Source organism: Vanessa cardui, chromosome 18, assembly GCF_905220365.1.
Source record: "Vanessa cardui chromosome 18, ilVanCard2.1, whole genome shotgun sequence".
NCBI lineage: Eukaryota > Metazoa > Arthropoda > Insecta > Lepidoptera > Nymphalidae > Vanessa > Vanessa cardui.
In genome coordinates, this window is record NC_061140.1 from 6,037,985 (window position 1) to 6,065,074 (window position 27,090).

General features: G+C 30.9%; 1 protein-coding gene across 3 annotated transcripts in view; it reads left to right on the top strand.

The window, feature by feature from the left end:
* The first annotated feature begins 1,970 nt into the window (after positions 1 to 1,970).
* Positions 1,971 to 27,090, top strand: part of LOC124537347 (carbohydrate sulfotransferase 11) — a 61,979-nt gene continuing 36,859 nt past the window's right edge. Inside the window, exons 1-3 of one of the 3 annotated variants that reach the window (XM_047114172.1) lie at positions 1,972 to 2,399; positions 21,471 to 21,695; positions 21,893 to 21,949. In XM_047114172.1, coding sequence (XP_046970128.1) covers positions 21,543 to 21,695; positions 21,893 to 21,949 — 210 coding nt within the window. In that variant the 5' untranslated portion in view covers positions 1,972 to 2,399; positions 21,471 to 21,542. Of the gene's footprint in view, positions 2,400 to 21,470; positions 21,696 to 21,892; positions 21,950 to 27,090 lie in introns of all 3 variants that reach the window. The other 2 variants (XM_047114173.1, XM_047114174.1) reach the window with 2 other exon arrangements.

The window sequence follows — 27,090 nt, forward strand, 5'->3', positions numbered from 1 at the left end:
TTTCATCCGTTTCCGATGACTGTGAGGTCAAACATTATAAATAAAACTATATATTTGTACCGTGGTTTCACTCGTATGTTTTTCGTACAAAATCCTATATCCGCCTATGAATTACAAGCCTTTACTAATGGTCGTCTAACCAAATTAGATTACAATTAGCAAAGACGTTCCAGCGTGAACGTATGACAAACGAACCAACTTTCACAATTATATTATGATAAGTAAGGGTTACTTTCTTTAGTGTTCATTTTGCCAGTCATAATTAATTTTACTAAGATTTAGTTGGTGTTTATACCTCTCTAAAAATATCTTTAAATAAGAACTAAAAAATATTTTTTTCGTTACAGATTAATGTTCTTAAATTGTTTACTTAATGCTAATTGGCTAAATTGAGCTGATGTTAATAGAGCTGATTTGCCATTCGCTTGATAAAGTCATCTTAATCAAAACTCTGATCCATCTTAAAACCGTAGTTATTGTAACGTTATTGGTACACAAAGTACATATAAGTCAAACTCTCCATGAGATCAATTAAAAATGGACAAAACATGTTGCAGATGAGTTTCCTACATTTTGCGTACGTACCTTAATATTTGGCTTCACCGTATTTTAAATCTTTGATCAACAGCACAATAAATACCTGAACGAATCGAAAAAATGTATATTACGTTTATATCGTTGTCTTAGTTAATACTTATTAATACCAAAGTACTACAAAGAATTGGATTTAGAGATGATACGCTGTCAAAATAAACCTTTTATTTCATTAAATGCATTTTAAAAAAAAAATATGATAAACGACAAAAAATTACTAAACTGCATTAAATTTTAGGGTCGGACCTATTTTCTAGACGACTGATTATGTTTTGATAAGCATGACTGACATTAAACAATATAGTCTTATCATATAGACTAGAACGAGATTAAAATGATGACAAGAGCAGTGAGTAAAACCTTGTTCATCTTACTGAGACAAATCTGTCAAGATAAGCGTGGAATTTGATTTACCTAATCCCACATATCTACACATTTTGTTGTTGTTGAGTTTAGATAAAATGGTAAAAAAATCTCTATCCATATATCACAGCTAAGCCGACAGGTTTTTACCATAAGGCGTTTTTTTTCAATCTTTTAATACTGGAACGACCTCCATAAACAGATTATACCAACTTATATAATATAAAATATTTAGGATATTTTGATCTAAAAACCACCAAAGCTAATCAAAGCCTTTCACTTTGCCTTTTAGTTTTGAATATTTTTTTTTAAAGATTTATTATAATATTTTATTAAACAACAAAATACTTTGTATGATGTGATCAGCACTACCTGGCATGATACTCATACCTAAGCCTTGAAGAAAGCATATCATACCTTAATCTAATAAAATTAACGGCAAAATCGTTTTTACTTTGAAAGAGAATAAAAAAAACAGAAAAAAATCAACATACCTATTGAAAATTACATTTACATTAAAAATATATTAAATTTGAAGTACCACGAGATTAACAATTAGAAGGATGTATCCAGAATTTGATAAGACCGATCCAACAAAGCATTCATTTCTTCTACGGAATTTGAATGCCTGTCGTAAGTTTTCATTGCAGCTCTGCACGTTTGAACACAGCGCTTCAGACATTCGCCGCATTAGTGTGTCAGCGTGGTGACATTAAATGATAGATATTTATTTTCGTTCGGCCGTGACTCGACCTCTAAGCCTATATTATCCAGCAGAAAACACAATTATTACCGTGGGAACAAGGTCATTCAACGCTACAGTTCTGGTGTCACGCATGCGTCTAAATTTGATTCTTCTCAGCAAAAATAAATATCTGGTATTCGGGAGTGCATTGTAGCGGGTTACTGTAATTGCATGTCACGAACCCCGGTCACTTGGCACTATTTCTCTAGAGGACTGTGGATTCCAGGGTGTTTTGCCAAAAATAAACCTGCAGTGCAGTATCGGGCTTGCAGCGAGAGACTGCGGTGCTGGCCCATTCATTGCCATAAGGTCGATACGGAGCCCAGTACCGGCGCGTCTGCCTTCGTGCGCGGATGTATCGTGTTTTAAAATCATTCGCGCTGACTGCTTCATCGACGCGATCGTTTCGTATTGACAATTAGAGCTTTTATTTATAAACAAATACTGTTTATCTCTCGTAAAAACTGTTAATTTTGAATTAATCCTTGATTAACTGTGTTATATACATTGAAATAGTTATGTTTTTGGTTGGAAAGTGATTTGTTTTGGTTGATGTTTATATTGAAAGGTGAAAGCGCACGTGCAGTTTTGAGAAGACAAGGGTTAAATTAAAAGTAAATAGAATGTGATTGTTTCTGACGTGTATTTAAATAATAGCTTTAATTTCCTAGTTAAGTAATATCAATGTGATTATAACGTAAGTAATATACGCACTATCTATCAATTTAAGCCATAAAACGACAAATATTTAAACGATTTGTTGGAATGAGAACGATCTTTGCCAATTAATATTACGTTCGTATTTGACATTGATAATAATTTATTGTAACTAACAAGTTGAACTTTGCGTACTACCTACTCTATTGACATTAATAAAGACTATCGATTCTGAAATGCTTATTAATAAGAATAGATACGTTTTAATTTTCAACCGACTTCCAAAAGGAGGAGGTTATCAATTCGTCTGTATATATATATTTTTTTTTTTTTTTTTTTTTTTTTTTTTTTTATGTTTGTTACCTCATAACTTTTCACTGGGTGGACCGATTTTGATAATTTTTTTTTTTGTTTGAAAGGTAGTGCTTTCCGTGGGGTCCCATTTTTTTTATTTTTTTTTCCGATGATGGTATCTATGTGAAAACGACATAAGTCTTAAATTTGCATTACGTATATGCGCGACAAATAGGTGAATAACTGAAAATCACGTTAACCAATTTTGATAATTCTTTTTTTATTATAAAATATATACTTCAAGGGTAATTTGGTGAAAGTTTGGTAAGGTTCTGAGCACAGGATCCATGACAAAGTAACGGAACGGAAGGGAACGGAACAATTCTGAGGAGCACGTTAGCGATACTAGGTCGAATCTTTTATTTATAGGTTATTTGGATATTTGAGTCACCTTCCGTAATGTGGTTATGTTTATGTAATTATCATAGTCGACTAGCTACCCACCCCGGCTTCGCACGGGTGCAATACTGATACTAAATATACTACAGAATTTGTTTATATACGACATCACATCGCAAACTTCTAAAATTATCAGTGTTTCTTTACTATATTGTTCATGTTTTATATACACAAACCCTCCCCTTGAATCACACTATCTTTTAAAAAAAACCGCATCAAAATCCGTTGCGTAGATTTAAAGATATAGGGACAGAGAAAGCGACTTTGTTTTATACTATGTAGTGATGGAACTCCTATACGGCTCGCAGTTAGGGTGCGATATGGGGCAGAATTTCTTACTATCTTTAATCAAATTTTGTGTATGTGATGTGATGTCATATGATGTACGAAATATAGTTGGTCTTTTTCAAAGTTTTTTTGCTGAGTTCGATTACAGCTCTTTCGAGGGATCCTTGTAGTTTGCGTCGCGTGACGTATTAAATCCGCATTTTCGAAAGTCTATTTTTGCTTTATTCGCAAGTTTCCTTTGAAATTGTCCTCGAAGTAGTTTCTGACTCATATAAACGGAACGTTTAATCTATCCATATTAAAAAAAATTAGTTAGTCAACATCAGCTTCACTTAAAATCAAAAAATAAATAAAATTTTAACAAAAAGAAAAACCGACTTCAAACAAAACACTATTTTAAAACAAATGAATATGCACGAAAAAGTAATAAAAATAATTGCGTATTCAACATATTTTTTAGAGTCTTCCTAAGTTAAATGAAATGAAAAATATTAGACTACTTAAAAGTCGATTAACGATTATATCATGTAGTTATAATTATTGTTATATTTGGAGTCGGTGTCAGCCAATAAAACCCTACAGTATATCTATCAAAAAACAATACGAGAATACTTTGACAAATATGTTTTTTACAAATTACCTTTTACACAATAATATACTGGATCAATCAAGGGGCTCGTATCGCTTCTTTCTTTTGATTGTTGGGGCAAGGGCACCGTGGCTGACACCGGCTCCAAATATACCAATAACTATAACTACATGATATAATCGTTAATCGACTTTTAAGTAGTCTAATATTTTTCATTTCATTTAACTTAGGAAGACTCTAAAAAATATGTTGAATACGCAATTATTTTTATTACTTTTTCGTGCATATTCATTTGTTTTAAAATAGTGTTTTGTTTGAAGTCGGTTTTTCTTTTTGTTAAAATTTTATTTATATAATTATTCAACAAATTGATTTTTTGTTAGCATTACGAGTTCGAGTTCTACATTCATTGATCTATAATGTATTGTCATATATTAATTCGTATCCAAAATGTAATATAAAAATATTCTCGGGTTAATGATAATAACCAGCTATTTATTTTTCTTCTGATCATTTCGTAATATCTAATACTATCGTAAAGATATCGTATATTATTTTTTAATTGTTATCTAATTAACTAATATAATAATATCTAGAAATCTGATATGATCTAATCTAAATAATATATACGTAACAATCTAAAAATAAAAATAGAACTCAATACCACTACAGATAAATAATTGATACATCAAAAAATTCTTATTTAGATTAAAAAAAAAAAAAACAAAAACACAAATGTACTAAAATATTTTATATCTACGTCGTTTTTATTAAAAATCGTTATTTCGAAACATAACATTATTAACCTATTACAAATAAAGTTTGTCGTGAAACGGAAAAACATATCATTTTAAAAGTTTATACAATATCTCATATAATTTTTTAAAATCTTATATAAAGTCCTATTAATGTACTTTACCTATATACACACATAAATTTAGGTTTGATTCTTTAGTTAAAGTTTGAATTGCAAGCTTGAACGAGCAAATGGCGTGACTAAAGCTTTTATCGAACATTCTTGATGCCTGCGGATGCTCCAAGTAAATTATTTGCTTGCAAACTACCTACCTACTTTCAAATCACATTTGATTGCCTTATGAATTTAACATACTTGGGTTACCGTTTCATTGAGTCGGTTCCTTTGTTGTTTACTAATAAGTAGATACCTACCAGGTGTATTTCTTATTGTCTTAATACATACGATTATTGATTTGGTTTAATGTAGACTAATCTAGATTATCAATATTAATATTATAAATGTGAAAGTAACTGCGTCTGTCTGTTTGTCTTTCGCTATTTCACGGCCAAACCGATTTCGATGAAAAATAGTGTGAAGCAAACTTGAACTCCAAAAAAATTACATAGGCTTTTTGCCTTACATATCATAATCAATCCCTAAAACGCGAGTGAACCCGCGGGAAACAACTAAAGTATGATATATTTCTGAGCATAGTGTAGCTACATTTATGTACAAAAAAGTGAAGTCGATAAGGATTCACAATTAATTTTCTAATGATCATAATTATGAATATCCTTTTTCAATAAACCTTTACTCATATGTATCAGTATGTTTATAATCACAATCAAATATACTTTTATGAATACTAGCAATGTAGTAGTATATACATAAGGAGAAAAGCTTTGCAGCCAAATTGCCGATTACATTTATTCATAGATGTTAATTTTTTGTCGCATTACGAGTGCTTCACGATCTCATCCCGAGGTCAACTGGCGGCTTCTACAGTCACTATCTTGTTTCACGTTTATTCTCTAACGCTGTTCAATGCCACGCTAAATGTAAAAAGTAAGAGTTATCTATTCCTGTTTCAATACGCTTTGATGTTAATCGTCTTTTGGCGCGCCTTGGTGGTCTGACGTATGCCGTGACGGCTGGCGGTATGACACTATCTACTATAATACAAAATACTAATATCTTTCTTGATTAATGATTTAATAGATATATTACTTATCGATTCCTTAATCGATACCTTATCGTTTTTTTTAAGTAATGTGGGGTTATTAGTTTTATTATATAAAATGTTGCCAGCCCAACTTAAATAAATAAAAATGAATAAAGGCTATAGCAGATTCCTTATTAAAAAAATACTATAAGTAAAAATAGAAATGTCCATTATGATGACACAACAATTTTTGAATTTCTATTAAAAAAAATGTGCTGAAATGTTTTTTCCTTGTAAAATTTCAAAATAGAAATTTTTATTTTTATTTACATTTGCACATGACAGCACATGTCGAGCACGTTATGGCACATATTTAATAAATTCGATAAAGTAAAGTAGCGGTGCTAATCGGACTTGAAAAAAAGGACCTCCTCATAAAAATGATAATTTTTGAGTAAATTTGTTTTTTCAAGCGGCACATCATATCACATACTGGACACATTTCAGCACATTCTTTTTTTAATAGAAATCCAAAAATTGCTGTGTCATGATAATGGACATAAAAAATAATCCTTTCCGTCGCTGAATACGATTTTACTACGATTACTTTAATTTATTATATAATATTTATGATAATTTGATAACACCTGAGCACTAATTTCATTGGACGATTCGAACGAGTATTACCTGCCTGTAAACATCCCGGATTGCGTTGACTCCTCGATCCCCCGAGAGGAATCCTTGATCTCTTTTTGAAAAGACCAATTATAACAATACTTATTCATGATATTTCTTTCGTTTTGATTATCCTTTGAACAAATGATGTATTTTATCCGACGTTTAGCTATCAAAGGAAGTTTGGAGGATAAGTTGACTAAAGTATCTGTCCATAACTTATTTATACCAAGCTGAGTTTGTTCGTGACTCCTGAGTGATTGTATAAGTTGAAATATCCCATTTAAGAACAATTTCGATGCAATTGCAAATGCAAACACTTGACAAACTTTTTATATTTTAAACACAACACAGCAATTGATAAACGCATCTGATAATGCGATTACCACCTCTCATAGACATAAGCTAAGGATAAAAGTTCCTTACAATGCTGATGATACATCCCTTATATATACAGATACAATAGATTCTCCACCCTTCCGACCATGCGTCCAATTTATTAACACATACAGTTTATCGAAATCGAAATGATATTTTTTCGTTGCTGTTCAACTGTTTTTCTATTATTTAATCGCAACGATAAAAAAAAATAAATAAAATTTTCAAATTCAATCAAAATTAAATTCTTTAATACAATAGCATACTAGTTGTTTTCCGGGGCTTTGCTTGCGTTTTAGAGTGTTGGTTGTTATGTGTTAGGCAAAAAAGTAGCCTATGTCCTACCTTGGAGTTCAAGTTTTAAACCTTCCTGTCTAACCTAACACTTATAAAAAATATTATTAATCTCTTTCCTTTTTTGTCGACTACCAAGTAGATGAACTTCGTAGGTCAAAGGGCAAAAATGTGAACGAACAGATTCACACAGAGATGAATTTTTGACCGAGTTAATAAAAGGAGGACCTCCTAAAAAAACTTGACGCGTGGGTATGGTATTACATGAATTCTTTAAAGGTCAGAGAGGATATTTTTTTAAATTCTTTGGCTAACGTACTACGAAACCTTATTAAAATTCAGTAATGATAAAAGAAAAGTAGGTTGATATTTGATCTACATATATTTTTGTTCATCGGCACTATGGATCTTAGTCTTAAGTATTGTTAAGTTATTCCATTTGAAAGTGAAACCTTATAAATTATATGGCTTATAAATTAAAGAGACTACATAGCCATGTTTCGCGTAGGAGACAATCACTTACCAACCTTGATGTGAAGACATACTTTATTGAGTCGTATAATAATTATAATATTAACTAATGAAATATGTTCATTAATTAGATGGAATTAATCCGCTGCAGTTTTTCACACATAGGTTGATTAAATATCCTCAATTTGTATTCAATTATTTCCGTTTCTAATCATCTAAATAATAGGTAATTCATTTTCAAATATGTCAAAGTATAGGTATAATAATTTGAAGTATAAATTCTATATACACTTTTGGAACACCGCTTAAAAAATATTTTGTTTTTATATATATTTACAATGTCGGGTAAAGATATAAAAATATATTCCGTGCTCCTACAATACCAGTTTGACATAATAAAATTTGATTAAAAAAAACATTAACGGTATTAGGTATCAATAAAAATAAATATATTATCATAACTCAGGTAAAAAGTTTAATAAAAAATGCACCTTCAAATGTATTCAATAACACGAAAATATACATGATTTCATCGACGATGGCTGTATAAATTTAGTTGTGGCAAATTATAATTAAAAAAAAAAAACATTCAAATACTCAAAAATTTTATCATCATTATTTTTTCAGCAGTAAAACTATGAAAAATATCAATCAACCCAATTTAAACATAAAATTATTTTAAATTCGCGTACAATTAATATGCTTGTATTAACTAACGGAACTATAAATTACTTTATACAAGTGAAAATCTAATTAACGTAATTAATACACACCTTTAATGTACAAATATGATGTCATTCGTATAATATGCTAACGTTTTATTTATATTTTCTATTCGCAGTTGATCTTCACGTGTTCGTAACGTTATGCTGAGTTCAATATTTTAGTATGTCAAGGCGAGCAATTTTATCACCTAAAATGTGAAGGGAAATTCGTAAAATTACTAAAAAAGCCTCATATAAATATACATATTGAAGACCCAGCATCAGGTAAACAGGAACATAAAATAATGAACAATATTTAATATAGTTACCTACAATATTTATTTTTATAGTTTTTGTTACAATCATGTATTATCTTCCGTATTTAAAACCAGATAACAATTCCCATGGCAAATTCAATAATATTATATTTCTACTTTTATTTATAAAAATGTCAAACCAAAAAGTATTCATTACATTTAAATAATTCTGTTACTAAATATAACTCATATCAAATAGCTAGAATTATACAACCATTAACGATTTATAAATATTATATTTAAAAAAAAAATTACAGATTTACAATATATTATATACTTGCTGTGCCTGCGCTTGTACGCGTGTGATTTTAAAAAAATATTGTAACTTAAGTTTCTCCTTATTATATCAGTTATCTGCCAGTGAAAGTCCCGTCAAAATCGGTCCAGCCGTTCCAGATATTAGTCAGAACAAACAGACAGACAGACAGAAATTGTAAAAAATGTTATTTTGGTATAATTACCGTGTATATATTTGCATTGAGTAAAAAGAGCTATTTTAATATTACAAACAGACACTCCATTTTTAATTATATGTATAGATATGATGATTTATACCAGGACAAAGCTCATCCCCATGACGCTGCTCTTTTGGAAGTATAGAATGTAGTATGTTCCAATCACAGGCAATTTAAATTTAATTGACGTGATATCATTGTTCCGGATCTTAAATAGTCCATGGCGTTCATTATGGATACGTGAAAAAATGGCGTTTTGAATGACGGCGCAAATTCTGTCGGAACTTTGAAAGTTAAATTATAGTCGATATAATAAGAGTTGTTATAATTAAAGATATATTTAATGATAAAAGATACCTAACACAAATCTTGTTGTATATCTATAATGTTTATTGATGGAAGTTGATTGTGCAAACCTGTTTGGGTATCTTCCACTCATCAGATATTTTGTCGACGAATAGCAATTCTTAATACTTCGGTATCATTATAATGACTACTATATGACCTTGGTTTATATGTTTAAAATTCTGACAGAGCTGTCTATAGGTGACCATTTAATATAAGGTGGCCTTTTAGTAAATAACTAATAACTATGCTGTATAATATGTAATACTAGCATATGTAAATCAAAGGTGTGTTTAACTTCACTCCTTTGTCTGTAAGAATATATCTGATATTATATCATCCTTACGAAAAACAACCTTCACTCAAAACGAGCCGTGTATTTTTATATGTTATTATTTTTATATGTTAACCGAAATCTATAACGAAGACAATACAGTATATTTCAAACTAGCGGCCCAGCTTCGCACGGGTGCAATACTGATACGAAATATTCTACTTATTTTTCTTGTATTCTTTCGATGGACCATCCATGTATTATATACAAAAACCTTTCTCTCGAATCACTCTTTCTACTAAGAAAAACTACATCAAAATCCGTTTATCCGTTTTAAAGATCTATGCGAACATAGAGACAGACAGCGGTAAGCGACTTTGTTGTGTACTATATTTATTATATAAATAATATTTATTATTTTAAACGAAAACGCTCGTAAATTTATTGTGGCTTTCTTGCATATGAACCCATAATACCTAGCATGACATTTATAATATTTATGTTAGTTGTATAACATATTATAAACGAAAAATATTTATAAAAAACAGGTATCTACATTAATCTGGATTGTGTTATATTTAGGATTGAAATAAATATTGCTTTCGTGCGAAAAACTATCGTTAAAGTGGATTTTTATCATTCCATAAGCTTATCGTATTTTGCAAATAATGTTTTTACTATTTTATCTATTATACGTATGACTATCAACAAGATTTATGTTTGTAAAAAAATACGCTTACAAATTTGGCATACTTAATACCTTTATACTATATATATTTACTTGGTGGTAGGGCTTTGTGCACCCGTCTGGGTAGGTACCACCCACTTATCAGTTATTCTACCGCCAAATAACAGTACTCAGTAATGTTGAGTTCCGGTTTGAAGGGTGAGTGAGCCAGTGTAAATACAGGCACAAGGGACATTACACCTTAGTTCCCAACTTTGGTGGCACATTGACTATATAAGGAGTAGTTGATATTTCTTACAGCGTCATTGTCTATGAGTGATGATGACCACTTACCATCAGATGGCCCATATGCTCGTCCGCCAACCTATGTCATAAAAAATACTGCGTTAACTACTGTTAATTATATTTTGATAAGTTCTAGATGTAAAAATTATGCAACATACGAAGTAGAGTATTCTGTTTTGAAACAATAAACTACAGACTCATACCAAATAATATACTGAAGTATCATAAACAATTACAAAAACTAAAGCGAATTTACTCATTTATTTATTCACAGTTACACAAACAGAATACAATCCATACATTAAACTTACAATTTGGGCTAAATTACATTCCTAAGCATCGCTTGCTCGCAAATTATATACTGTCAGGTCCTTTCTATATACAACTTCCCTTTAATATCAATACATATAATAAAATTGGAGTGTCTGTTTGCAATATTGAAATAACCTTTTTTTATTCAATGCATATTTATTTATACACGGTACATATACCAAAATAACATTTTTTACAAATTTTTGTGTGTCTATCTGTCTGTTTGTTTCGACTAATCTCTGGAACGGCTGGACCGATTTTGACGGGACTTTCACTGGCAGATAACTGATATACAATGAGTAACTTAGGCTTCAATAATTATTTTTTGTTACAATCAAACGCGTACAAGGTCGCGGGCACAGCTAGTTAAAAATAAATTGACATTTTCATAAACAAGGACGCGTTATATTATCGCTCTAACAGGAATTTGTTTTTACTAATAATTCTGATTAAGTTTTTCATAATAATCTGCCTTGAGCGTCTTCTACTTCGAGGAACAAGAAACTTAATCTTCAACTTTACCTTTGTTTACTGTTAACTAGGAGAATTATGGCAAAGGTTTCTTTGAATTGAAAAATAAAATAACAAACTAATTATCATTATCACTATATACATATCATAAAACAAAGTCCCCAAAAGCCGGGTCTGTCTATCTGTATGTTCCGATAAACTTCAAAACTACTGAACCGATTTTGATTCGGTTTTCATCAATAGACAGAGGTATTCATAAGAAAGGTTTAGATATGTAATTCATTAAAGTTTTAGTATAAATAAGTTGAAATAGAAAAACAATTGTTAAACATGTTGGCAAAAAGCAACAAAAAATATATAAATAAAAAGTAAAAATATATAAAAACACTTATCAAAGTCGGAAGGGGGCGGTAGTGCATATTAAAAAATAGTTAATTGAATGGAAAACACTCAATTCAATTGCTCAATTGCTTTCAGTTATTATTGTACCGACTTGTCACTTCACGCTTTGTGCATATACAAATTATATCTTATGTGACTCAAAACAACCTTGTTTAGTCTAATTGCCATGACTACGGAAACATACTATAAGCTTAGTTCACACTAGATGATTTAAAACATTGAACACATAGCTAATAAATATGTATAATTTGATATCTCACAATTAAATTACTTACTGAACATAATTATATGTAGATTTTAAATTAACATAACATATTTTTATCATTAAAGTTGACAATTATCGTGAACAAAGAACATGGTAAATACCCCGAAATTAATAACTTTAATAATAATTATATGTGTACCGCTATATTGCATTTATGATATGATAAGGTAAATCTGATCTCAAATGTCATTAAACGATTTAACTTCTCAAAGCAATAGCAATTGATATGACCTTCTTAATTTACAATTTGTTTTTTTTTTTATAATAAGGCCTCACTAAAAATTGTTACTATCAAATTTATAACACATTTCTTTACCGCCCAGCACACTTATTGCAATACATATTGTTTTGAGTTAGCCATTGTAGCCCAAAGACATCACTTTTTAGTATCCAATGTTAGTGGGGCATTAGCGATGTAAGGAATGGTTATTTTTTCTTACGGTACCACTGTCTATAAACAATAATGTCCATCAAGTGGTCAATTTACCGGTAAACAGACTGGTACCTGATTCAAATAAATAAAAAAACTATTTCACTGTATTGGATAAATAAAGCAGCTAAATATTTATAACATTATAGTCACTAATATCATACAATTTACAATGTATTTGCAAGTAAAAGAATGAAAGTAACCTTAACCACATAAAAAAATAATAAAAATAAAATCAGAATTTGAATATTTTTTTACATTTATAGAGGCGATTGAATGATATAGAACTATATTTTGTCGTCGCTGGGAAAAAATACACGTTGACCACATACGATCTGCGGTTATGTGGGATCTCGCCATCGAGTGGATCAGAATGCCATCTAAAAGCAAAAAGTACCCTCTCAGTCTTCTAGGGGGCGCCTTTGCGTTTGCGAAAGTACCTTACGTTCAAAAGCTGCCCTTAGTACCTAATAAGTAGAAAATTAAAAAAAAGAGAATATTTTTAACGAGTAAAGGATTAATTAACGGTTTTATAATCAAGTAAAAACCCGTAAACACAGGTTTCGTCACATGAAACGCTGATTTAACCGAAACTATCGCTTTTCTGCCTATTAAAACCTATACCTACTACGAATCGTCATAAATTGAAAAGTAATGAACGGGTTTACATGTAGTTTTCAGCAAGGGGTAGAATTATCAAAAAGTGTGAATAATTCACTTAGCATTGGAAACCGTCCGAAGAAAAACATACGACTTTATTGAGTTTTATCATCATGAGCGGCATAAAATAATATTTATATATATTATACTAGTTAATCCAGCGGCATTACTTGCGCGAAATTTATAAAACACATACTTTCAAACCTCGTTTGAACCGCTTAGGGATGGAGTTTCGTGAAATCTGTTCTTAGCGGATGTCTATTTCAAGTAAGTAGGTGTTACAGTTTCTGATATATCTTGATTAATCTGTGAGTAAGTAGTATTTCACTTTTATTTTACAAGACTAGCAGCCGCCTTCGGCTTCGGTCGCATTTTAGGGTGTTGGTTGTCATGTACTTGGCAAGAAAACTAGCCTGTCTTTCTTTCTTCTTCTTTCTTGGAGTTCCAGGTTGCTTCATACCAACTTTCATCAAATTCGGTTCAGCGGTTTGGTCGTGAAAGAACGACTGTCAGACAGTTACTTTCACAATTATAATATTAATATATATTACAGTATATAAATGTTATGTAGGCACAGTATATAAATGTTATAAATTCATAATATTTTGTCAAAATTCTATTCGAAATTATAATATGTTTATAAAACGTCTTATCAGAACTGATCATCCCTCCTTATGTCTTGTTGAATATATGCATTGTTTTCCTTAAATTATACGTGATGTTTGTATTTAACTATAATAAGTCTAGTACAGGATTACCAATTATTTTGCATAATGTCTTCCGGTAAAAACTTCTTTTAATAAAATATTTTTACTATTACATAGTTTAAAACAAAGCCGCTCACCGCTGTCTGTCCATATGTATGCTTAGATTTTAAAAATTACGCGCCGGTTTTTGTTGCGTTTTTTTTAATAGATAGAGTGATTCGAGAGGAAGGTTTTTTGTATATAATACATGGACAGTATAGTAAAGTATCACTGATAATTTTAGAAGTTTCTAATGTGATGTCGTAAATATACAAATGCTGTAGTATTGCACCCGTATGTAGTCGGAGTTGGTCACTAGTATATTTATACAGGATAATATGTTATGACTGGTTAAACTATCCAGATGGTCTAACAGAAGCCCTACCACCACATGTGCTAAAGAATTAACGTTATAAAAAATTATAAATAATATATTACGTGTTTAATAAAATCGCGTGAAAAAATTCGCTTACGACGCGAATGCATTCAAACAGCGTATTGCGAAGTTCTTTTACGAGAACCGGTTTTACGGCCAGATCCAAGATGTTCGTGTTATTCTGAACAATTCCCGGTATTTAATCAAGATTTGTCGTTGCATTCGCTGAATAATAAATACTTGGTCTTATATATAAATAGATCTTCATATGAGAGACGGAACCTAGCAAAGTATACAAAAAGAAACGGCTAACTTATCTCGGCAACGTTTCTCTGTTTTATAAAACGTTAGGAGTATTATGCAAAAATCAAAATATCTACATCAAGCAAATAGACACATGCCGCTCTTTATAATTGGTAGTATATTTCGGTGTTCGAGGATTATTTCATATTTCTTCAATTATTCATCTAAAAATCCTTAGAAAAAAAAAGATGTATTTTTTCCTTCTGACACATTTTAGTATTAAAAATGTAGTGATCGGCATGGCCAAATGGCAAGAACCCGTGTCTTAACTGGCATCATGTTCCTTTAAAAGCCGGGCAAGCATCGTTTACAAAAACATATGTTATTAATACTGCGTGCCTCTTACAAATTTCTGACCTCACCAGTCCGCTTGTCTACCTTTAGTGCATCAGCACTGTGGAATTTCGGCTACTTCGCTACTTTATTTACGCCTTGCAATTAAACTTTGCCTTTAGCCGCATTTACAAAAGATATATACTTATTTTTTTCTCAAGAATTATTCACATTACAAAATACTTTACATACATAGTTCACTAATTAAATAATACATATATTATTATGAAATATATCGTGTGTATTGTAAAAAAACATAGCAAGTATCAAAACTATTTGTATAGTAATCAATAACACATCAGTTCTTAGACAAATGAGCTTTATCATTCTCCAAACATTCGCAAACCTTGGAATACATCCAAAAGAATGTTTGTATTCCATTTTTCGTTCACAACGTCGTTACCGCGCATGACAACAAACAATTTTGGCTCAAAAAAATATTGAATTACTCATTTCTTAAATTTCCGAGAACAGCTCGCGGCAATCAATCATGTGGTCATTTACATTTTTTATACACTTAGTTGTTTATATTGCAGATATTTATAGCGTAAATATTAAATATATTTATATAGAGTAATTGCTTTTTTTTTATAAATTACCAAATCCAAAGTTGGAACGTATTCGTTTTATTTAATAGCAATCATACCGAAAACTTATTTATAATTTTCAATTTAACGTATTTAATATTGAAAACTTATTTATAGCTTTTAATTCAACGTATTTAATTTGTAATCTATTACCAATTTTACTGTAATTAATAATAAAAAATAAAAAAAACATTGAAAAATATCTGCACGAGACTGTCCGCATGACAGTTTATTTTTCATCTGTTTCTTGAAATGACAATAATGTTTTTCACTGTCATTCGATTTTAAAGAAAGGGGATCTAATTTAGGTCCAAGCTGAGCTGAATCTACTAAAAAAAAAAAAAATTAAGTAGTTTCATAGATGATGCGCACAAAGACAATCGTTTTTTTTTTAATTCTTGTCTATTTTCTCTATGCCTTATTATTGTAGACTTTAGACGTTGTTTCTACTATTTCTCTATATGTAATAGTATATACATATATGCATACTACTTGAATATTTTTATTACAAAACAAACATCGCGTGATTACAAATGCAATATGAGCCTGTTTTGTTACAGTTATTTATTTGTGAAATATAAATTACTCGATTAATTATCAGCATTATTAGAATTATATTATTAACTATGACGACTGTAAATTTTAAACAAAATATAGATTATTATCGATAATTTCTAAATTTAAATTAAAATACATTATATATATATAGTTTGTGTGAGTGAAGTATTTTGACCAACACTTTTAAAGTTACATTAAAATTCGAAATTGAAATTATACTCCCGTCTAGTTTAAAAAAGTTTCCCTTCAAGTAAAGTAAAGTAACAGCTTGTACATTTCTCACTGCTGAGATAAGGCCTCATTTTCCATTAAGGAGAGGGTTTGGAACATATTCCACCACGCTGTTCAAATGCGGGTTGGTGAAATGCACATGTGGCAGAATTTCGATGAAATTAGACACATGCAGGTTTGCTCACGGTGTTTTCCTTCATCTCCGAGCAAGAGATGAATTATAAACACAAATTAAGCACATACATATAGTGGTGCTTGGCTGGGTTTGAGCCCGTAATCATCGGTTAAGATGCACGCGTTCTAACCACTGAGCCATCTCAGTTCTCACAAAAGCAAACGTCATTTTACACATTCGAACTGTCGTGAGGATTAAAACAATATTGCAATGTCAAAACAAAAATAATGATAGATAATTCTTTTTTTTTAATTTTCGTGTATGATGTTAACATTCCGTATTACGTAAGTAGGTTATAGTAATAACAGTTAGGCGTGTAGTCTATTAGTGCTGTTACCGTTATTACCGCAATTACTGAACGCCTGACGGGAACCGTGACAAATAACTCAATCGAAAAAGATTCGCCAATTTTATCGCTTTCACACCAATTATAAATTTCATTAACAACATAGGTATGTACTTAAATAACTTTTAACGCTGTATGTAAGTACCTAAGTATATGTTACATTGTAATTCAAAGAAAACGTCGAATATTATCTACTTTGTCTATTTAAAGTAACACAAAAATATATACTATTAACATTATAAATGTGAAAGTAACTCTGTCTATCTATCTGTCGCTCTTTCAAACCAAACCGCTGAACCGAATTTGATGAAATATGTTATGAAGCAAACTTCAACTCCAAGACAAGACATAGGATATCTTATTGTCTAACACAATAGGACAACCAACACTCTAATACACGAGTAAAGCCGTGGACTTATAACTTGTATTTAAATATATATTTTAGTTATATTGATTTTAATATTTTTCTTAACAGTCTTAAACGTAGGTTTTTAATCACAATAATCTTATGGGTTATTATAATATTCTGTACAATATTAATAATAGCTTTAACATCCTCAAATCAAAATATGGAATATCTCATATTAACAATAGCAATTCGTTGAATTTTGCTAGGGAAATGTATCATGCTTGATAAGTAAGTATATAAATAGAAAAGATGCAAGGGCCTACTAATTAATCGGTACAAAACGATTATTTAGAGGGATTCTTTCGGAAAAATACACAAATTTCATTTGCTATACAACACTAGAATTAACTATTTGAGCGATTGCGAATGCGATTTTAATGTATTATATTGCGATTATTATGCGCGCATACATATTATACACTAACGACCCGTCCCGGCTTTGCACGGATGCATTGATATGACATTACAGTATTAACTTCTAAAATTATCTGTGTTTCTTTACAAAATTGGCCATGTACTATATAAAAACCTTCTTCTCGAATCAATCTATCTATTAAAAAAACCGCATCAAAATCCGTTGCGTAGTCTCAAAGATTTTAAGCATACATAGGAACATAGGGACAGAGAAAGCTACTTTGTTCTATACTATGTAGTGATAATGGTTTATTTATACAAGAAAAAAATTAAAGGAATTTTCAGAAGCGAAAATAATGCATGACACAGATCTGTGTAACATTTGCTATATAGCACTTGGCAAATGAACGACGCGTCGTGCCAAAGAACTTCGAATCAGCACTTAGTTCCACTGACCTAATACACAACATTTCTTTTGTTACGTATTTAAAGGTATGCAATTATGCAATTATTCTTATTAATCTTACATATATATTTTTAGAACCAGAAGCAGGAAGTAGGTTAACCTCTAAAACAATTATCTTTAATATAAAATAACAATCAATCTACCACAAAAGACCAGTTAGTCTAACACAAATAACCAACAATAACCACATTAGACCGTAATTATTATATTCACGATCTCAATGTGTCAGCCACGAATCTCCCGCCATTTTTTTTAAAAGCGAAGTTTTGTTACTTGACGCAGATGTTGCTTGTTTATTCCAACAATATATATACAAAAATATGAATTAAGTTTTTCCTCAATATACAAAAACTATTGAATCAAACTCAAACTCAAATAAGTTTATTCAACGTAGAAGCATTACACTTATTATTGATGGTCAAATTAAACACTACCATCGGTTCGGAAAAAAGAAACACACTGACCTGAGAAGAACCGACGAAAGAAACTCAGCGGGTCTTTTTTGTCTAATTAATTAAATACATATTGTACATGAATAGAAATATCCAGGAGGCGATTGTTTCATTCAAAATAAGCACACACATAAATAGAATAAATAGTTATTTGTTCATTAAATCGGATTTAATAAAATTATAATCGATTGCATAAAGTTATTCGCATAAATAAAAGCAGATTTGTGACTTAAATGTCTTTGATTATTTATGTCCAAATAAGACTATCGATACTTAGAATACACCGAAATAATGGTGCCCAACTATTGACTACTAACACACTACACTAGTAAATATTATTATGTATGTCCAGCAATTTTTGAATTTCTATTAAAAAAAAATGTCCTGAAATGTGCCCAGTATGTGGTATGATGTGCCGCTTGAACAAAATAAATTTACTTAAAAAACGTCATTTTTATGAGGAGGTCATTTTTTTCAAGTCCGGTTAGCACCGCTACTTTATCGAATTTATTAAATATGTGCCGTAAGATACCCGACATGTGCTGTCATGTGCAGATGTAAATAAAAAAATAAATAAAACATAATCATTTTTTAAAAAAAAGACTTGATGTGCTAAAGTATACTTAGTATGTGGTATGATTTTTTTTAAATAGAAATTCAAAAATTTCTGCCTCATCATAATGGACATTTATGATGTTTAGGGTTTAGCGTCACTATCACGCGTACTAAGATAAAACAGATAGCACCTTTTAGTTAGTTTTGTACTGCGTCACTATTGATAAATATATAAATATATATTATGTGAGTTTAATAAACAAATCATTGAATTAAACATACCGTGTGCCAGTGTACTTATTAATTATATGCTGTTTTTTATTCACGATTCAAAGTTTTCATTGACGTTCTTTGTATGGGATTTTATGGCCTTCAAGAGCGTGCAAACACGTGCTCTATTCGCCGTCTCACATAATATTTTAGCTTTGAGCTGCTGGTGTGAATTTCTTAAAACATTTTTTTTATCGCCAGTTACTCATTCTTTTATTTGTTGTTTTTTTTCCTTTAGAAATGATATAGTGTATATGTTAGTTGTTCATAACGTAGTTGTTCATTTTTTATTTTATCTATGTTAATATTATAAATGTTAAAATAACTTTGTCCGTCTGTCTGTCTGTCAGTTACTTTATCAAGTCGGAATCACTTAACTGGATAATAAATTAATGATAAAATTGATTGAATGAAGTAAGCCTGAAACTCAAGAAAGACGTGGGTTGGTTAGGTTAGTCAACAACACTTTAAACACAAGCGCAGCCAGCGGCAACAACTATGAAATAACAAAAAAACATCCTTTAACCAGCCTTCAGACTTTGCTTGTTTTAATGACAATTGTAAAATGGATCTTATAACCTCTAAATATATTAGTATTTTAAACCATCCCAATAAACATAAACAGACACCTAATATTAAAATGTAGTTTATAAAAGAAAATACAGAAACAATTTTTAAAATAAAAATGCCTATCGGCCTCGGCAAACTTCTGCAGAGATGCAATTTAATTTCGAGAAAATACCGGCGCCCGTTCTTAAGAAAATTGCTTTTCGATATTAAGGCAATTTCACAACTCGCACAAACGAACTCCGTTTTTTTAATACCTTAATAATTTATACTTGATTGCCTTTTTTCATTTGAGCTTCGGAGTAATTTCAGAGAATAATTAATATACTCGAAACTTTATTAAAGCGCACTTCTGTATACATTGGAAGAAGTGGCGGAACACTTTGTTTACACTTTAAATAGTTCATTATATGGCGTTTGTTTTATTAAATTATAGTAAAAAGTGTTACTGATAAATTAAAAGTTATTACTATACTATTGTATTACACGTTACGACTTAACAGAGTACAAGATAGCCCAAGGCGCCATCTTAACGTTTTAGTGGGAATTAGGTTTTTTTCTTATAAATAAATAAGTAGTGGACAACACTACATGACTCTGATTCCAATGTGAGTAGCTAACACAAACACCCAGACCCAAGATAACAGAAAACTATTGAACTTTCTCTACATCGACACGGCCGGGAATCGAACCCGGAACCTCGGAGTCACCACGGAGGTCGCCGTAGTGCATAAACACTAAAAAAATATTTAGGAGTGTTAACTTATAGCTATTTTTAGTGGTGGTAACGATCGTTCTCATTTGTAGGTGCTAATGGACTTTAAATTGTTAGATAAAGTATTTCATTAGCAATCAATTGAATAAAAATAACGGAAAAAGAAAAAAGATTATGCAACCCTCTCGGAGCAAGCTGGGGAGTATGTGTGATTTAGTCAAGATTTGTCTCACATTACCTACAAAACCAAAGATAATCTCAAGGGACTCTAAAGATACTGAGGATACTCTCAATCCTGACTGTGTGCTTAGTGCTCTGACGGTTCCTTTTAGACGACGAGAATTGAAAGCGTCAACAGTCCAATAGTTTAAGAGCTGCTTAGATATGTAAAAAGTCACAGGTTCGACTATTGTCGTACTCCTTACATAACCTAATAGGTTAATTGGAGGGGTAAATAGGGATATTAGTAATTCTATATAATAATTGCTTCTATTTAAAAAAAGAAAGAATACGTTTTTTAATCTTGCCAGTTATAAAAATACGAATTTAATCGAATGAAAGAATGGAATCTGTTACCACATTCGTACTCCCAGCGCTCTGTCAGTCGAGAGGTTGTAATTATACAAAATGCTTTTATAATGACATTTTTAAATGCTTTCTATTTATATACAAATTACTTAATGATTAAAAAAAATATTATGATGTCCACAGATAAAACAATGTAATAGACAATTGTGAGTGATTTTGTGATGGTAAAAAATTAAATTAAAAAAAAAAAAAAAAATGGGTAGAAGAAATGTCAGTGCTTTGAGACTAGGGCGTTGCGTTGCGTTTTTAGCCGCAGCTGCCTTCCTGCTTCCGTTCTCCATCCTTCTTATGGTAGCTGATCAGCAGTACAATCTAACGTACAACTCCAAACGAGTCTTCTATCAAGAGGTAAGAATTTGCATCACATATATAATTCATAAAAAAATCCATTTCATTATACATACATTAAACAATTATAAAAGCGATGAAAATTATACAACGTGACTGGCTGGATATAAAAATGCATGACTCGTATCGTGTCGTGTCGTCTATGTGCAGAAATAACAAAAAAAAAAAACATTCAAATTGAATTTCTTCTTTTCCAGAGTGACTTCTATAAAATAAACGGAACATATTTTCCGCCCACATTTTTACGGACACAGGTAATAAAATAAAATGTCACTTGAAAGGCTAAGGCTGCTTTCACATGGCGCAACAAAAGTCCCACTGTCGCGTCGTTTTTTTGCATTTGTACACAAGACGAATAATAGTACCTATACGTGATCTATTGGGACGGCAATACTCAAAAAAAGCTCGAGTGTAATCATTTTATTAATTTGTTGGTAGTGCCTCTTGCGGCGCCGTGTGAAACAGCCTTATGTTGCACAAAGCTTAATTTAAAAAATAACAAAGGTCCAAAGACGACTCTGCACGAACTATTTGCCTTTATCCTGAACAACTAACATTATTTAATAACATATTTAAAATGTAACCTCTTTTCTCAGCTATGAATTAAATTTTCAATATGACTTTGCTACTATTAAAAAAAAAAGTCATCCCCTTTTTTGTGTAAAAATTTTCAAGTTATGCAACACTAAAGTATTGTATAACCTACACATTGTGTTGTGTTATAAAACTGCATTAAAGAAACAGTTAAGATTAGACCTGTGTTGCAATAATCACAGTATCTTAACTGTAAATACAATTTTATTAGATTTACAGTTAAATAATTTTCTTTCGATTATTCCCTATACGTTATTTAAGACAGATTAATTACAACGCAGGATAAAGGCGAAACGCACTCTGCTTAACGCGCAAAAATCGGGTATAATATGTATATCCAAATATTTAAGATAGTTTTTAAACGAAAGTCTCATGTCAAAATTATAGTCTGTGTTTTTTGTTCTACAGATAAAAAATGAATGAAAGGACGCCGTCAGTCGTGACATTATATCAGGCCTTGATTCGGTTAATTGAAGTGCCATCGTTCCGGTATAAGTCATTGGCGTAATACCGGAACGATGGCATTGTCCAGCTTGGCCGGGAATTAAATTAAAATAGTATTGTTACTTTTTATAAGCATAAATGATTATTTTCGATAGATGTATAATATTTTTCAGATATACACAGATTAAAAATTAATCTTCAAACTTAGGTAGATTACAAAACTTAAGTATCCATAATGAAGGAAAAAAAACGTGTTTACAAGTATTGCTTACCGTCTGTCAAATAAAAATTTGATTACCATAGAGATTACAACATGTCTATGAATTTTAAGTTATTTCGTAACACATATAGAACCTGTTTTGCCAAGAGTTTATGAGGTGCTTACATTTGTGTCACAGAAGACGGAATGACGAGCTTCATTATGCAATGGCTAACTAATACAGTGGATTAAAAAAAAACTTGACCAAGAACCATAACTAATAATTAATTTTACAAGTTTTCCGAATATCGCTTGAATAAATTAGATAAGGTGACATTCGATAATACGACATACATAACATTGAGGATTCTATTTCTGATATATAAATAACAGACATTTAATAGTAAGCAATTAAAATGTAGGTTTTATTTACTCATTATAAAATCAGTTATCTGCCAGTGAAAGTTGCGTCAAAATCGGTCCAGCGGTTTCAGAGATTAGCCGGAACAAACAGACAGACGGACAAAAGTTGTAAGAAATATTATTTTAGTATATGTACCATGTATACATACACATAAATTGAGTAAAAAGGGCAATTTTAATATTACAAACAGACATTCCAATTTTATTATATGTATAGATTAGATATAATCACATACAATTCTTATATAATGTTCTTATCTCCCCTTTACAAGAACAAAACTACTTTTTTATCAGTTTCGATCAAGGTTTCTGATAGATTTTCATTTTGGGTGTTCGATATTTTCGTATACGTTTACAGAGCAAACACGGCTATACTAATAAATAATACATTTTTGCATTAACGCCTAACTGATAAACACTTATACCAAAAAAATCTGCGGTTTTGGAGGTTTTAGTACAGATTAAATGCTCAAATACCTATAGGTACAACGATTGCCGTCGGTTTTGATTGTCATATTGTCACACATATATTATTATGAACTTCAAAAATTTTAAGTAGTTTACTTGAGAAATTGCGTTATATATGTATAACACTAATATTTTATGTTTGAAGGATTATTTAGGTACCTTTATAATGAACCATTTTAAGTAACTTTTTATGTACTAGACGAATAAAACAAAAGAAGGGAATCTGTATGCAAGTTACGTTGAGACGACGACTAACGGTGTTCGAGTTACAAAATGAATGGTGTGGGAACCGCTGTTACAAAAAAAACTACTTTAGCTTCATACATATTACACATAACACACACCACAGCAAATACAAGGAATACACAGCAGAAGAGGTTTTTTGTGATGGTTTCACACAGTCACTATTTATATGACTTTGTATTAAAATTATACTTTGAAGTTTTATATTCAATGTGTCCAGAGACGTTCAAATTCAATACCTTAAAATTTAACATATTATATTCTTCTTCAAAGATTGATATATATTTTTAAATCATAGCCAAGAACTTAACAGTAATCACACCTGATGGTAGGTGCTGATATAATTGAATATAGAGCACACCCAGTTTATACAATATTTAATTTACAAACAATGTTTATTGATGTAAAAGAATAACTATGTAGTTCTTTCGGTTATTTTCGGTAAAATTCGTATTCTGAATCGGTGTTAGCTTTACATATTTTTTTGTATAACGTTTTATAAGAAGCCGCTCAACCAGGCCTGTCTTAAGCATAAGAAAAGGTTTTTAAAAGATTTCCTGGTTGTGTATAACGTCTCAGAATTGATCATTATCAGCGACGATGTTGTCGCTTTAGACGGATTTACCACTACCCTGGTTTGTGATAGACCTATTTTCAAATAAATAATCTTTTGATTTTGATTGAATTCATTATTGATTGAGTACAAGCGCATCCTAGTACCTAATTGATAATACTGTCAGCGCCTTAGAATAACACTTAAAATGCCGCGAACAATTTAGATACTTTGAATTATATTTATAAAATGTTTCAAAAGTTATCAGTGTGACGCTATCTTAATTTCCAGAAAGTATTTCCAATTTAATTATTGCAATAAAAGAACCGTATTTCAAGCAATTTGTGCAGAATCATATAAGAAGAATGAGTTTTTGTGATGCTCTTAAATAAAGTGCTTATAAATACAATAAGCATAACTGCCGACAACGTTTTCAAGTTTTTTTATCATCTACGTCTTTGAATAACAATTGATTTTAAATGAGTCTTTTATGTACTTTTTGTGGTTTGATATTTTATATATTACTGTTATATAATAATTATTATAAATTCAGAATTGTCTGGCTGGCTATACAGTTTCACAAATATGCCATTATAGCTTTAGATCCAGGATCTAGTAACCTACTACTGGGTAACCAGTACATAGGTAGATTACGACATAGGTAAAATATAATACTTATATACTTGCAAACTAAATTGTGGGTTCCGATTGATACTATAAAATCATAAATTATGACAGATCCACACTCTCGAGAAGGCGCGACGAGGCGGCATAAGTCCGATAGTGGCTAACACTCTCGAATTTATTTAGCTCTATAAAATATTCCTTTGCCCGCTTTTTTTTTAAATTGTTAAACAACACGGGGCACGAAGTCAGCCGATTAACTAAACTATTGTGCGCGCGCATTGTATCGGCAAACAGGTACATTACAACGTACATTTTTAAATCTCAGTCATGACAGACTGATCTTACGATTTATGTTATACTGCCACAGAATTAAAATCAACATAACTAGTCATTTGAAATTCGCATCGTACTTTGAATATAAATGCTTAAAGTCTGATTGAAAAAAAGCAATAGCTCTTCATAAGACATTTCAATGATGTTATACAGAAAACACGGTAAATTAAATAAAGTAAATAAGTTAGTGTGCGTATAGGCAGCACTCACACAGCCTCCGTTAGGACTGGCTCGTAAGTCACGATAGTCTTACGACGCCCCGCAAAAAAAGTCAAGTGAGCAATGTAAATTATAACAAATAGTATTATCAGAAATAATAAAACGTCCCTCATATCTTAAATGTCTACAAATTATGCTACATATTATGTTTTCAGATCGTCCATGTCTCACACTAGCTCAGTCACCCCTCAAATCACACCACAACATCACAAAGTATTGCTGTTTGACGGAAAAATAATTGACAAAAGTCCAAACATTTACAGCTAAAAATGCTCAAAACTATCGCATATACAGTCCCAATATAGTAAGCAAATTGTACACAAATCGTTATTGAAGGTAATAGTTGAAAATCTGGTTTCTAATTATTTATTTTGCAAGAGAATCCATTACGCATTCACAATAATCGCATCAGGTTTTAAATGTTACGGAATTTTCTGACGTAACACTTTTCAATCCAATACTCGTTTTATAAATAAAACTTCATATTCGATTTTGCCAAACAATATAAAGCCGAGAAAGAATATAACACAATGACGTAGTCATCTATATTGAATAGTATAAAATAAAAAATATATATAAATAGTAAATAATATCCTAGATTTTCAGGGCTATCAATTTATTGGTAATTTATTTGATGGTAGGGTTTTTGTACAAGCCCCTTAGTTAATATTGTTGTGTTCCGATTTGAAAGGTGAATGACCCAATGTAACTACAGATACAAGGAATATAACATCTTAGTTTCCAAGGTTGCTGGCAGTAAGGAATGGTTATTATTTCTTTCAGCGGCAACTTATATACGCGATGGTAACCAATTACCACCATGTGGCCCATTTGCCGCTACTGATTTATCACGAAATCTCAGATTGTTCAAACTTGAAATTTAGCCGTTAGATATGAGGCAGACATCAAAGAACGGATTTGATGAAAGATGAAACTTCACCCCTCCGAACGGAGTAATACGGGGTTTGGAAATTTGTATTAAATCGCGGTAAAGCCGCAGATTCATCTAGTTCATTATTAAAAAGGAATATAACAATTGTAGAGCTTCAATGTACATTAACCCTTTGGAAATATATAATTCTAAATTTAAAGGAATTTTCATCTAAAGTCAATGAACACAAAACAATTATCTAATATCAGCTGTTTTGTCCTTTAGCTCGTAGGTTATTGCCCTTAAGCCCGTAACCTAGTGAAGGATAAATCAATATTCTATGAACAGTCTTTGAAACTCTATCATTTATTTAACTCCTATAGTTCAACTCTGTGATTATGTAAAATTTTGCACCAGAATC